The sequence below is a fragment of the Callithrix jacchus genome, chromosome 2, assembly GCF_049354715.1.
Source record: "Callithrix jacchus isolate 240 chromosome 2, calJac240_pri, whole genome shotgun sequence".
NCBI lineage: Eukaryota > Metazoa > Chordata > Mammalia > Primates > Cebidae > Callithrix > Callithrix jacchus.
The window spans coordinates 15606122-15619728 of NC_133503.1; the positions used below are offsets into that span (position 1 = coordinate 15606122).

The 13607-nt window shown below is 46.2% G+C and overlaps 1 protein-coding gene across 1 annotated transcript in view; it reads left to right on the top strand.

The window, feature by feature from the left end:
- The first annotated feature begins 11622 nt into the window (after window positions 1–11622).
- The window catches only part of CCZ1 (CCZ1 vacuolar protein trafficking and biogenesis associated), a 28379-nt gene continuing 26394 nt past the window's right edge, over window positions 11623–13607 (top strand). The window contains exons 1-2 of the mRNA XM_002744061.5: window positions 11623–11828; window positions 13495–13592. Coding sequence (XP_002744107.1) covers window positions 11709–11828; window positions 13495–13592 — 218 coding nt within the window. The 5' untranslated portion in view covers window positions 11623–11708. The remainder of the gene's footprint in view (window positions 11829–13494; window positions 13593–13607) is intronic.

Below are 13607 nucleotides of genomic sequence, written 5' to 3' on the forward strand. Positions count from 1 at the left end.
AAAAAAAAGAAAACCTAGCATTTCCAAATCTTTGATGGGAAGTATAATATGAAAACAAAAAATTATTTTTAATTACCTGAGTTTAGTTATTACAGAAATTTCCTATTTAACATGTATCTCACAATAAAAAGAATGAAAGGAGAAACATTAAAATTTTAATAGTAGTTATCTCCAGCTGGGAGGATTACAGAATAGTGAGATAAGACTGGAGCTTTTATAAAAGTGCAGCATGGGCTGGGCGCAGTGGCTCACGCCTGAAATCCCAGCATATTGGGAGGCCGAGGTGGACGGACCACCTGAGGTCTGGAGTTTGAGACCAATCTGGCCAACAGGGTGAAACCTGTTTCTACTAAAAATACAAAAATTAGCCAGGCATGGTGGCGCATGCCTGTAATCCCAGCTACTCAGTAGGTTAAAGCAGCAGAATCGCTTGAATGCAGGAGGCTGTGGTTACAGAGAACTGAGACCATGCCATTGCACTGTGGCCCGGGTGACAGAGCGAGACTCTGTCTCAAAAAAAAAAAAGTGCAGCATGGTAGCTAGAGAAAATGAAGGAAAAAAGACTAAAATTTTAAAAAGGCCAGCCTGGGCAACATAGGGAGACCCTGTCTCTACAAAAAAAAAAAACTTAAAAATTAGCTGGGTGTGGTGGCACACCACACATCTCCCAGCTACTTGGGAGACTGAGGTGGGAGGATCCCTTGAACCTGAAAGTTGAGGCCACAGTGAGCGATGATCACGCCACTGCTCTGCAACCTGGGTGACAGAACAAGGCCCTGTCTCAAAAATAAATAAATTAATTAAATTAAATAAATAAATAAAAGAAAATGAAAAGAGATGGAGAGTTTACCCTATTATTATCACTAAACCAAAGTAGTAACACATTCTTTTTTTTGAGACAGTCTTGCTCTGTTGTCCCCAGGCTGGTGTGCAGTGGCATGATCTCAGCCCACCGCAACCTCCGCCTCCCAGGTTAAAGTGCTCTTCCAACCTCAGTTTCCCAAGTAGCTGGGATTATAGGCACCCACCACCATGCCCAGTTAATTTTTGTGTTGTTACTTGAGATGGGGTTTGGCTAGGCTGGTCTCGAACTCCCAACCTCAGGTGATCCTCTCACCTCAGCCTCCCAAAGTGCTGGGATTATAGGTGTGAGCCACCACACCCAGCCCAAAGTAGTAATAAATTCTGATTTCAGAAATCTTTCATGCCAAGAGTGTGTCCTACACTCAAATTAATGAAAGCCTGGCCTGGTATTCTAGTCCCCAAATTTTTATTCATTGTTTGACTCATTTCTATGTATTTTTATGTACTGAGGGAAAACGTTAAAAATAGCATACCCAAAATAAAGTCAAAACTCTAGAGAAAATTATAACAATCCAGAAAAGGGACTGACAAATATATAAACAACTTCATCTTCATGCTTGCCTTCTCTATTTTTATCTAATTTGTAGATGACCACAGGCCTACCTCAAAAGAGCTTGTTCTCAGCACCAAAATGATATATAATGACTTTGAAACGAAAGCCTATGGCCAGGTGTGATGGCTCACACCTGTAATCCCAACACTTTGGAAGGCCAATATTTGAGGATTATTTGAGCTCAGGAGTTTGAGAGTAGCTTGGGCAACATAGCAAGACCTTGTCTCTACAAAAAATTTAAAAGCTGGGTGTGGTGGTGCAGCTACAGTCCCAGCTATTTAGGAGGATGCCTTGAGCCACAGAGTTGGAGGCTGCAGTGAGCTGTGATCGCACCACTGCACTCCAGTCTGAACCACAGACCAAGACCCTATCTCAAAAAAAAAAAAAGGCCTAGATTGCAACAAGTCACAAAACTGAAAACACAGTCCTCCTGTTATTTTCCCTAATTGCTTATAAAATAGGGCTGCCACTCTGGTTTTCAGTTTGACTATTTTTAATTATAATTTTGGCTTACAGTTTGGGAGAGTAGTTCATACTTTGGTAGAACGTGATCTTAAAACCAGTTTTGCGCATTTGCTTCGGCAGCACGTGTACTAAAATTGGAACAATGCAATTAGCATAAAAAAATAAAACTTTAAAACCAGTTTTGTCAATATGTTTAGTTGTTGAGCCTAATAAGAATTACTAAAATACTTCAAACATTATCTAGCATTTTGCTTCAGCATCTGTACATTATGAAGTATTTATATGCTTTTGTATTTACAAAATACTATGAAAGGACTTTGTAATACTTTTTTGTAAATACTATTTTGTAAGTACTACTAATTAGCAAATACTTTAGTATTTTGTAAATATAAATACTATTTTGTATTAAGTATTATTTTGTATTTACTAAGCAGTACTTAGTATATACAAAATAGTGCTTAATACAAAATAGTATTTTAATATTTAGTACTACTGCATGATTACACAAAATCTGTAATTAATAGTTTGTCATAGTTATTTGCTAAGTACTGCTACTCAGTAAATACTTCAGCATTTTGTAAGTAATCATTTGCTAAGTACTGATAGTAAATAGTATTTTGTAAGTAGTTATTTACTAAGTAGTAGTACTTAGTAAAGACTTAGTAGCAGTATTTACAAAGTAGTTCTTTCTAGCTCATAAGCAAAGGATAGCAAAACAGTGAAGATAGGAAGTACTTGTCTATCTGTACAGGTTTACAAGCTACATAGTTAATTCTGTGTCATGACTGCAGTTTAATATTATGTAATGAGCACTCAGGAATCCAATTGCAAGCAAAAACCTATCTTATGTCTCTTCTGCTAATGTTAAGGTATGGGATTACTTTGCAAACACTTAAGAAGGCAGATGAAATTGGAATCCCCAGGATAGTTTCCACCTGGCCTGTTAATTTATTCACTGGCAAGACTACTTACATTCATTTTCACGGGTTTCAAAAAGTCAACTTTTTTGTGCTGGGGGGATAGAATTTTGACATTGTTTTCCTAGAGGCTCTACAATGAATGAAAATAGATTCAACGAATGTAAATCTATTCACCTTAAATTATTAGGTTTTTGGAGACAGGGTCTTGCTCTGTTGCCCAGACTGGCATATAAGGGCACGATCATGGCTTACTGCAGCCTTGACCTCCTCCAGCTCAGGTGATCCTCCCATCTCAGCCTCCTGAGTAGCTTGGACTACAGGTGCATGCCGCCATGCCTAGTTAGGTTTTTTCTTTTCTTCTCTTCTCTTTTTTTTTTTTTTTTTTTTGAAGAGATAGGGGTCTCACTTTGTTGGCCAGGCTGGTTTCCAACTCCTGGGCTCAAGTGATTTGCCTGCCTCAGCCTCCCATTTTTTTTTTTTTTTTTTCTTTGAGACGGAGTTTCACTCTTGTTACCCAGGCTGGAGTGCAATGGCGCGATCTCGGCTCACCGCAACCTCCACCTCCTGGGTTCAAGCAATTCTCCTGCCTCAGTCTCCCGAGTAGCTGGGACTACAGGTGTGTGCCACCATGCCCAGCTAATTTTTTGTATTTTTAGTAGAGACGGGGTTTCACCATGTTGACCAGGATGGTCTCAATTTTTTGACCTCGTGATCCACCCACCTCAGCCTCCCAAAGTGCTGGGATTACAGGCTTGAGCCACGGCGCCCGGCCCAAAGTTTTAAGATTACAGGTGTGAGTCACCGTGTCTGGCCCTTAAATTATTTTTAAATCATAAAGCATTTCAAAGTAAGGAGAATACTAAGCAACGTAACAACCCCTGTGTACCTGCCGCCTCACTTTATCAAATTGTGGCATTACTTGTGTGATGGCTTTTTCATATGTCAGCTTGCTTTGGTTTTAGTTAAGTAGCTAGGGTGGGCCATGAGACATTTCGCCTGGGACTTGAAGGGTGGCACAAAGCAGTAGCCATAGTATTTTACTCTTTCGAGTCAGTGCTGGGTGGCCATTCATCTCCTGGTTCACCTCCTTGGTAGGGGATCCTCCTTCAGCTCTCAAACCCCAGGAATAGGTTTTGTTTTTGTTTTTTTCAGATAAGTTCTCACTCCTATTTCCCAGGCGGGAGTGCAATAGCGTGATCATGGATTACTGCAGCCTCGACCTCCCAGGCTCAAGCGATCCACTCACCTCATTTTTTATTTTTATTTTTGTAGAGATGAAGTCTCACTATGTTGCCCAGGCTGGTCTGGAATGTCCAGGCTCAAGCAGTCCTCCCTCCCCGGCCTCCCAAAGCGCTGGGATTATAGGTGTGAACTCCCTTGCCTGTCCACCAGGTATATGTTTTTCTCTGTGACAAAGGACACCAGCTTTTCGTGGAGGACCCCCTTCTTATCAGAATCGGAGGTAGTGGGAGACCAATGTGGGTTCCAGTCTGTCCTCATTGGGCCCAGTCTGTCCTGACTGTACATGCACTGCCCCTTCCTGACTTACTGCTCTGTAGTCACCAACTTCAGGATCAGATATGAAGGCAGCAGTCTCCTGACGCTGCTTCTCCAGCTCTCACAAGTTCATAAGACCTGTAATTCTTTCTCTTTTTTTTTTTTTTCTGAGACAGGGTCTTGTTCTGTCACTTAGGCTGGAGTGCAATGGCACCATCTCGGCTCACTGCAACCTCTGTCTCCCAAGTTCAAGTGATTTTCCTGCCTCAATTTCCCAAGTAGCTGGGATTACAGGTGTGTGCCACCACACCCAGCTAATTTTTGTATTTTTAGTAGAGACAGAGTTTTGCCATGCTGGCTGGCCAGGCTGGTCTCAAACTCTTGACCACAGGTGATCCACCTGCCTCATCCTCCCAAAGTGCAGGATTACAAGCATGAGCCCCCATGCCCGGCCAAGACCTGCAATTCTTGACATGTATTACATAATTATATAATTGCACAATATCTGAAATTAACATCTAGAATTACATTCTTATATGTAATATACATATATAAATACATATTTTCTGGTGGTTCTGCTTCTCCAGTTGAACCATGACTGATAAAAATTGTGCCCATTTGGCCGGGCGTGGTGGCTCACGCCTGTAATCCAAGCACTCTGGAGGCCAAGGTGGGCAGATCACTTGAGGCTGGGAGTTCAAGACCAGCCTGACCAACATGGTGAAACCCCGTCTTAAAAAAAAAAAATTGTGCCCATTTGAAATTTTTGAATAAAAAGGGTCACAACCAGGAGGCCAAGGCGGGCAGATCACAAGGTCAAGAGATTGAGACCGTCCTGGCCAACATGGTGAAACTCCATCTCTACTAAAAATACAAAAATTATCTGGGCATAGTGGCGGACACCTGTAGTCCCAGCTACTAGGGAGGCTGAGGCAGGAGAATCGCTTGAACCCAGGAGGTGGAGGTTGCAGTGAGCTGAGATCATGGTACTGCACTCCAGCATGGCAATAGAGCAAGATTTCGTCTCAAAAAAAATGTCGGCGGTGGGGGAGGTCACAAGGCTGGGCATGGTGGCTCACACCTGTGATCCCAGCATTTTAGGAGGCCAAGGAAGGAGCATCACTTGAGCCCAGGAGTTTGAGACCAGCCTGGGCAACATGGAGATATCCCATCTCTACCAAAAATGCAGAAAATGAGCCAGGTGTGGTGACACACACCTGTGGTCTCATCTACTCAGGAGGCTGAGGCAGAAGGTTCACTTGAGCCTGGGAGGCAGAGGTTGCAGTGAACCGAGATCGTGCCACTGCACTCCAGCCTGGGCGATAGAGCGAGAACCTGTCTCAAAAAAAAAAAAAAAAGAATAGCAGGTTTTTTGAAGCTCCTTCACAATGGATGTCAGGAGGAGATGGAAGTCAAGGGCAATGTTCACTGCAGGAGAAAGACATTCTCACAGGGAAGGTCACCTCTGAATGACACAGTGTCTCTGGGCTCTAAATCAACAGAGAAAAGATTGGTTACTTAACTCACTGGTCTGATATTTCTGCCAACAGAACAGGATGAAGAGACCCTTTGTATAGACGGTCTTAGAGATATACACTGCACCCAAATCTTTACCCTGCCGCTTCTTCTTAGAGCTTAATGCTGAGTGCAGTAGAGAACTCACCTGAATGTCAGATCAGCCTGTGGACTAAGCTCCATTCACAGGATATGCAGTAGCTGAACGCTGAAGGATGAAAGCCCATCTCCAATGTCCATTGCCCCATCCTCCCCATCCCCCCCATCCCCTGCCTCCTTCCTTCATTCATTCATTCAACACACATTTATTGTGTCCTGTGACATAGGCACAACGGGAACCATAAGATGACTCCAACAGAGTCCTGGCCTCAAGAAGGTCACTTTCCTTGATAGGGAGGAGTGACCTTGATATGGCTGCCCGCACCTGTAGTCCCAACTATATAGGAGGCAAAGGCAGGAGGATCGCATAATCGCTTGAGCCCAGGAGTTAGGGGCTGCAGTAAGCTATGATCATACCACTGCGCTATAACCTGGCCAACAAAGCAAGACCCTGTCTCAGTACCCTTAATAGGGAGGAGACAGACGGGTGACAACCTATGTCCAGAACCACCTAGTCTGGAACTGTGAATTCCGGTTTTTTTTCTTTTTTTGTAGACAGTCTCACTTTGTAGCCCAGGCCAGAGTGCAGTGGCATGATCTTGGCTCACTGCAAATTACACCTCCCAGGTTCAAGTGATTCTTGTGCCTACACCTCCAGAGAAGCTGGAATTACAGGCACTAGCCACCACGCTCAGCTAATTTTTGAATTTTTCTTAATAGAGATGGGGTTTCACCATGTTGGCCAGGCTGGTTTCAAACTCCTGACCTCAAGTGATCCACCTGCCTCAGCCTCCTAAAGTGCTGGGATTACAGGCATGAGCCACTGTGCCTGGCCAGAACTGTGACTTTCTACTTGGAACTGAGCTTCCTTTCCAACACCAAAATGTGTCTTTCCCACAGCTCATTCTCTTGGATTCTGAGTTTGCAAATTCTTTGTGCAAAACGTCTAACTTCTATTTCTATAACTGAACTTGATTTGAATTCCCATTGTGCTGGGTGTCAGAATCTTAATTATGTCAGGCAATTAAGCAACCTCTTCTCCTTTCTTACCGTAGGTTGGGGTAGAGAGTTGAGGCCCCAGATGGGACTGGAGTATTCTCAGTCCAAACAGCAAACACAGTCATCCTCAATCCTCTCTAGTCTCGAGGTCTTGAGGGGCCATGGCTACCTTCTCCTGGTCCCGACCTTGAGGCTTCTCAGCACTGACTTTCTCTGAATTCCTTCTGTGCACAAGTAAATCATTCAGCTTCTTCCTGAACCAATAAGGGTTTCTCACCGAGATACTCCTAGTTATTCTACTGTTAAGGCACCGTGCTTGACCCAGAGGGGAACTCTGCAAAGCTCGCCACCTACCCCAGCTTCCCAAGGGAGAAAGACACACCTACCCTCTCCTCTGCGACCTCCAAACCTATGTGGATGTCTGTCATTATTACCACTCCCACCTTATACCCATGCACAGCCAAGGCCTGTGCTAGGAGAGGCGGATGCATTGATGTCAAGTGTTCTTGCATCCTTGACTTTGAAACCATAAAAGCATGCTCTTTTCTCTGATCTCTGGATGTTTCATTTTGTTTTTGTGTCATCTCCCACTTTCGATGCATCCTGCAATGAATTTTATGTGGGAGGAAGGGAGCAGCAAACATGTACAAGGACAAAGAGGTATCCTAGAAGAAACTGTGACTCATACTATAAATTGTTAATCTCACTTATATAGCACCTTGGACTTTATTTTTATTTTTGAGACAGAGTCTCACTCTGTCACCCACACTGGACTGCAGTGGTGTGATCTCAGCTCACTACAACCTCTGCCTCCCGGGTCCCAGCAATTATCCTGCCTCAGCCTCCCGAGTCGCTGGGACAACAGGCACCTGCCACCACACACGGCTAGTTTTTGTATTCCTTTTAGTAGAGACGGGGTTTCACCATGTTGGCCAGGCTGGTCTCAAACTCCTGACCTCCTCAAGTGATTCGCCCACCTTGGCCTCCCAAAGTGCTGGGATTACAGGTGTGAGCCACCACACCCAGCCAAAACATGTATTTCTAATGGAATAATTTCATGCACTAGAGCAAGCTAATTGGGCAAGTCAATAGCAAGGAACAGTAGCAATCATTTATTAAATGATGATTAGGTGCTGGCACTTGATACACATTCATAGTCCCATTTAATTCTTCAAGTGAAAGTCCCACTTGGCAGGAATTTACTATTAGACATTTCCCATATAAGAGGCAGAGACTAGTCTCTCTTTCTTTTTTTGAGATGAATTCTTGCTCTATCGCCAGGCTGGAGTGCAGTGATGTGATCTCAGTTCACTGCAACCTCTGCCTCCTGGGTTCAAGCAATTCTCCTGCCTCAGCCTCCCGAGTAGCTGGGACTACAGGCACGTACCACCACACCCAGCTAATTTTTGTATTTTTTGTAGAGACGGGGTTTCACCATGTTGGTCAGGACTGTCTCAATCTCTTGACCTCCTGATTTGCCTGCTTCAACCTCCCAAAGTGCTGGGATTACTGGCATGAACCACTGCAGCTGACAAGTCTCTATCTCTTATTTGGTGCACGGAGATTGGTGCAGTTGGTGAATGGAAGAAGTGGGTATGTCACCCAGATCTGTTTGAAGTCCAAATTCCAACTCATCGCTTCCCCAAACGTGGTCTATGCTGCCAGGCTGGATCAGGAAGTGGTTCTGCTTCCAAACTGAGTATGTGACAGATGAGGCAACATAAACCAAGGTCTTCTTGAGTTTGGCCAAGCCATATGCTGCAAAGGCTTGACTCCAAATAACTGTAACAAGCAGTCCCAACTATGCCACCACCCACACAACTCAAAGGCAAGGGAATCCAGGAGACAAGGTCCATGAACAGGCACTCTGGGGAGTCTGCCACCTCTGGTCCTGCCTCTGTGGCACACGCAGTGCCCCATCTGCCTCCAGATGTGCCAAAGGAATGGAGGGGAGGGGCAAACTTCATAGGTGTGGGTGATCCATTTGTCACCTAAGGACTCTCAAACAGGGACTCTGTCAGTAATGTTAATGGGCAGAAAGGAATGCAGATCTGCCCCTGTGGGGATTTAGTCAGGCTGGTGGGAAAAATTTTAGTTACAGTAGCCACAAACCCTCCTGGAAGGCCTAGGGGTGTTGCATAAACTCCAGTAATACAGCTGGCTGAAGGCAGCCAGAGTCTCTTGGCTGAAGCCAGAGAGATTAGGGCCCAAATACAAAGGAATGTAGAGTAGTTTATCTAGCTAGCTTGTTTACACATGTGATCCTAAGACTGACCTTTGATTTACCTCTGGTGCTTAATTGCTTTCTACTCAGGGGATGGGGAGAAGTTAATTATCCTCTAATGGTATTTATCCAAAGACCCTTGTCCTTTGATATACTAAATGAAAGCCTGGAGTAGGGGCTGCTCAGCAGGTGGCTGCTATCTCTTAACAGCACTCTTCTCTAGTATCTGCTAGTGCCCCAAACACCCCAGCCCACTCATTCACTATATTCAGTGTGTGAGTGAATTTATTCACCCATCGTTGAGTCAGGTTCTGCAGGACAGACCTCTGTAGGTGGTAACCCCAACATGCCCCTAAATGTATTTCTTTTTATGAGACAGGGTCTTGCTCTGTCACCCAGTCTGGAGTGCAGTGGTGCAATCTTGACTCACTGCAACCTCTGCCTCCTGGGTTCAAGTAATTCTCCTGCTTCGAGCCTCCCCAAGTAGCTGGGACCACAGGCATGCACCACCATGCCTGGCTAATTTTTGTATTTTTAGTAGAGATGGGGTTTCACTAGGTTGACCAGGCTGGTCTCAAATTCCTGGCCTGAAGTGATTTGCCCACCTTTGCCTCCCAAAGCGCTGGGATTACAGGCATGAGCCACCAGTCCCAGCCTTGTTTCTTTCCAAGTAAGGCCTCCTTTGTGTCTTTACATTTCCTTCTACAAAAATACTATGCCACAGTGGGCACAGGGGCTTATGCCTATCATCCTAGCACTTGGAGAGACCAAGACCAGTGGATCACTTGAGCCCAGGAGTTTGAGACCAGTCTGGGTTAACATAGTGAGACCCCAGCTCTTGAGAAAATTTAAAAATTAGCTAGGCATGTTGGCACACACCTGTAGTCCCAGCTACTTGGGAGGCTGAAGTGGGAGGATCACTTGAGCCCAAGAGTTCCAGGCTGTAGTGAGCTATGATCTGGTCCCCACACGCCAGCATGGGCAACAAAGCAAAGTGCTGTCTCAAAATAAAATCATTCTTAAAGAAATTAAAAACAAAACAATCAGCCAGGTGCAGGTGGCTCACGCCTGTAATCCCAGCACTTTGGGAGGCCGAGGCGGGTGGATCACAAGGTCAAGATAGCGAGACCATCCTGGTCAACATGGTGAAACCCCTAAAAATACAAAAAATTAGCTGGGCATGGTGGCGAGTGCCTGTAATCCCAGCTACTCGGGAGGCTGAGGCAGGAGAATCGCCTGAACCCAGGAGGCGGAGGTTGCGGTGAGCCGAGATCGCGCCATTGCACTCCAGCCTGGGTAACAAGAGCGAAACTCCCTCTCAAAAACAAAAACAAACAAACAAAAAAAAACAATCAACCAGGTGCAGGTGGCTCACGCCTGTAATCCCAACACTTTTGAGAGGCCAGGTGAGGCAGGAGAATAGAGAATGAGGGTAATCAAGGATTAAGGCATAAGCAAAAAAACAGCTGGTGCAGTCAGTTATAGGCAAGATTAGGCAGCATGGAGGCCTCGTGTTCATTCCCGCAATAACAAGACAGAAGTTTCCACTTCAGCCTCTGATTGCCCCGGCAAGTCTCCACTTCAGCCTCCAATTGGTCACAGGCCAATCGTTCAGAGGGTATAACCAATCGCAGGCCTCTAAAGGGCACTTGGGTGTTACCAAATTCTTTCAGCTTAACAAAAATTCTAATGGGGACTATTGAGCTGCCCCAGCCAACTTGCTCCCACTCTCTGAATTGTACTTTCGCTTCAATCAATTTTTGTTGCTCCTGTTTTGTTCTTTCCTTGCTTTGTTTTGTTGCTTTTTTTGTGTGTGCATTTTGTTCACGCCAAGAACCTGGACAATAGTGAAGACCTTCCATTCAGTAACAGGAAGCTCCCTTTATGCCGAGAGTCCAAGCCCCTGTCTCTACGAGTTGGAGGCTACAGTAAGCTATGGTGGCACCACAGCTCTCCAACAAGCAAGATCCTGTTTCTAAATTAAAAACAATACAACCAAAACAACAACAGGTTGGGCATGGTGTCTCACGCCTGTAATCACAGCATTTTGGGAGGACGAAGTGGGAGACCATTTGAGGTCAGGAGTTTGAGAGCAGCCTGGGCAACATGAGACCCCCCCACAACCTCTACAAAAAAATACAACTGGCCTTGGTGGCCCCCGCCTGTAATCCCAGCTACTGGGGAGGCTGAGGCAGGAGGATTGCTTGAGCCCCGGAGGTTGAGGCTGCAGTGAGCTGAGATCGCTCCACTGTACTCCAGCCTGATGACAAACTGAGAACCTATGTCAAAATAAAAAGTGCCCCACTCAGTTTTTCCTGAAACTCGCAGCCCTCGCCTGTGGTCAGGACAGAACTCCACGAGCCAGCAAAACAAACTCGGCGGGCCAGGAAACAGAAGACAACAAGCCCACCCCGGGGTGCCAGAAGAGGACGCTGCTCGGCGGGTTATTCTTCCGGGCTGTAGGCAAGCGCTTCCGGGCGGTAGCTAGAGAGGCGGAAGTGCGGTCTCCCGGCCGGTATCTGCTGTCTCTGGGCGGGCCGAGGGAGGCTCCAGAGGTGGGGGCCGGGCCGGGATGGCTGCAGCGGCGGCCGGCGCTGGGAGCGGGGCCTGGGCGGCCCAGGAGAAGCAGTTCCCGCCGGCGCTGCTGAGTTTCTTCATCTACAACCCGCGCTTCGGACCGCGCGAAGGAGAGGTACGCGGAGGGGGCGGTGCGCGGGGTCGACGGGCCCGAGGGGCGGGCGGGCGGGCGGCTGGCCGGCGTCGGTGCCCCCCGGGGAGGCGGCCATGTGGTTCTGCCCACCTGGAGCTGCACTGACCGAGCCTGCGTTGTGCCAGGTGCGAGCCCGGGCCGGGGGCTGCGGCAGGGACGTGACAGCAGGCAGCAACCGCTTTAGGTCCTGGGGCGGAATAAAGCCGGGTCGGGTGGATCCCTCCACACCCCAGGCTGGGGCTCTGCACTTTGTGTCAATTCTGGGAAATTAAAATTGAACTTGGCTTTGTGATGTGGGAAGTCCCGGACTAGAGGCGTGGAACCAGAGTGGCAGATGCGAGCCCCCAAATGATGCAAGGCTGAAGACCCTGTAAAAGTTTTCTGCCGAATGAGGAAATAAATTCCAGGAGGTTTTGTGTGGGTGTGGGTGTTGTTTTTCTGAGGTGGGAACGGTGACTTTCTCAAAGGATGTCCGCAGCTGTGTTTTGCCAGCAAGTCACAGTTCTTTTAAAGACTTTCCAGGCTGGGCGCCGTTGCTCACACCTGTAATCCTAGCTCTTTGGGAGGCCTAGATGGGAGGATTGCTTGAGGCCAGGAGTTCTAGACCAGCCGGGGCAACATAGCAAGACCCCTATAGCTACCAAAAAAAAAAAAAAAATCGAAAAATGAGCCAGGCGTGATGGCATGCACCTGTAGTTCCAGCTACTCAGGAGGCTGAGGCGAGAGGATCACTTGAGCCCAGTGGCCCAATTACAGCTGCAGGTGAGTTGTAATTACACCACTGCACTCTAGCTTGTGCAAGAGACCATGTCTCCAGAAAACAACAACAACAAAAAACTTGTCCGTTCAAATGCCTGTGAAGGACTGGATTTATTTTTCAGGCAGCTGTGTGTCTGCAGATGTGCACACTTTTTTTTTTTTTGAGACAGAGTTTTACTCTTGTTGCTCATGTTGGAGTGCAATGGTGCGATCTGGCTTATGGCAACCTCCACCTTCCAGGTTCAAGCGATTCCCCTGCCTCGGCCTCCCAAGCTACCAAGTAGCTGGGATTGCCAGTGCCCGCCACCACACCTGGCTAATTTTTTGTATTTTTAGTAGAGATGGGGTTTCACCATGTTGGCCAGGCTGGTCTCGAACTCCTGACCTCAGGTGATCCACCCACCTCGGCCTCCCAAAGTTCTGGGATTACAGGAGTGAGCCACTACGCCTGGCCGCACACTTTCATTTCTTACAGGCATTGGTGTATTACAAATTAGTACTAGGAAAGAAATCTAGAGACCGAATTTTCATAAAAATTACCTGGTGCTACCTCAGATGTAATGTGACTTATGGAATATCTAAATTGCCTTTCTGGCTGATGGGCGGTATTTGCACAATGATGTAATTCCTGTTTTTCTTATTATTATTTTAAATAATAGAGACGAGGTCTCACTGTGTTGTCCAGGCTTGTCTTGAACTCCTTAACTCATGTGATCCTCCTGCGTTGGCCTCTCAAAGTGCTAGGATTACAATTCCTGTTTTTCTAAAACCGGTTTTTGTTTTGTCATTAGCATGGGTGACACAAGAGGTCAACCTTGAACATTGCATTTTCAACAGCTAAGATGAAATGTTTATATTAATGTTGTTCTTCTGTTTCTTCACGTTTCAGGAGGAAAATAAGATTTTATTTTATCATCCAAATGAAGTAGAAAAGAATGAAAAGATTAGAAATGTTGGATTGTGTGAAGCTATTGTGCAGTTTACAAGGTAATACCTCTAAGT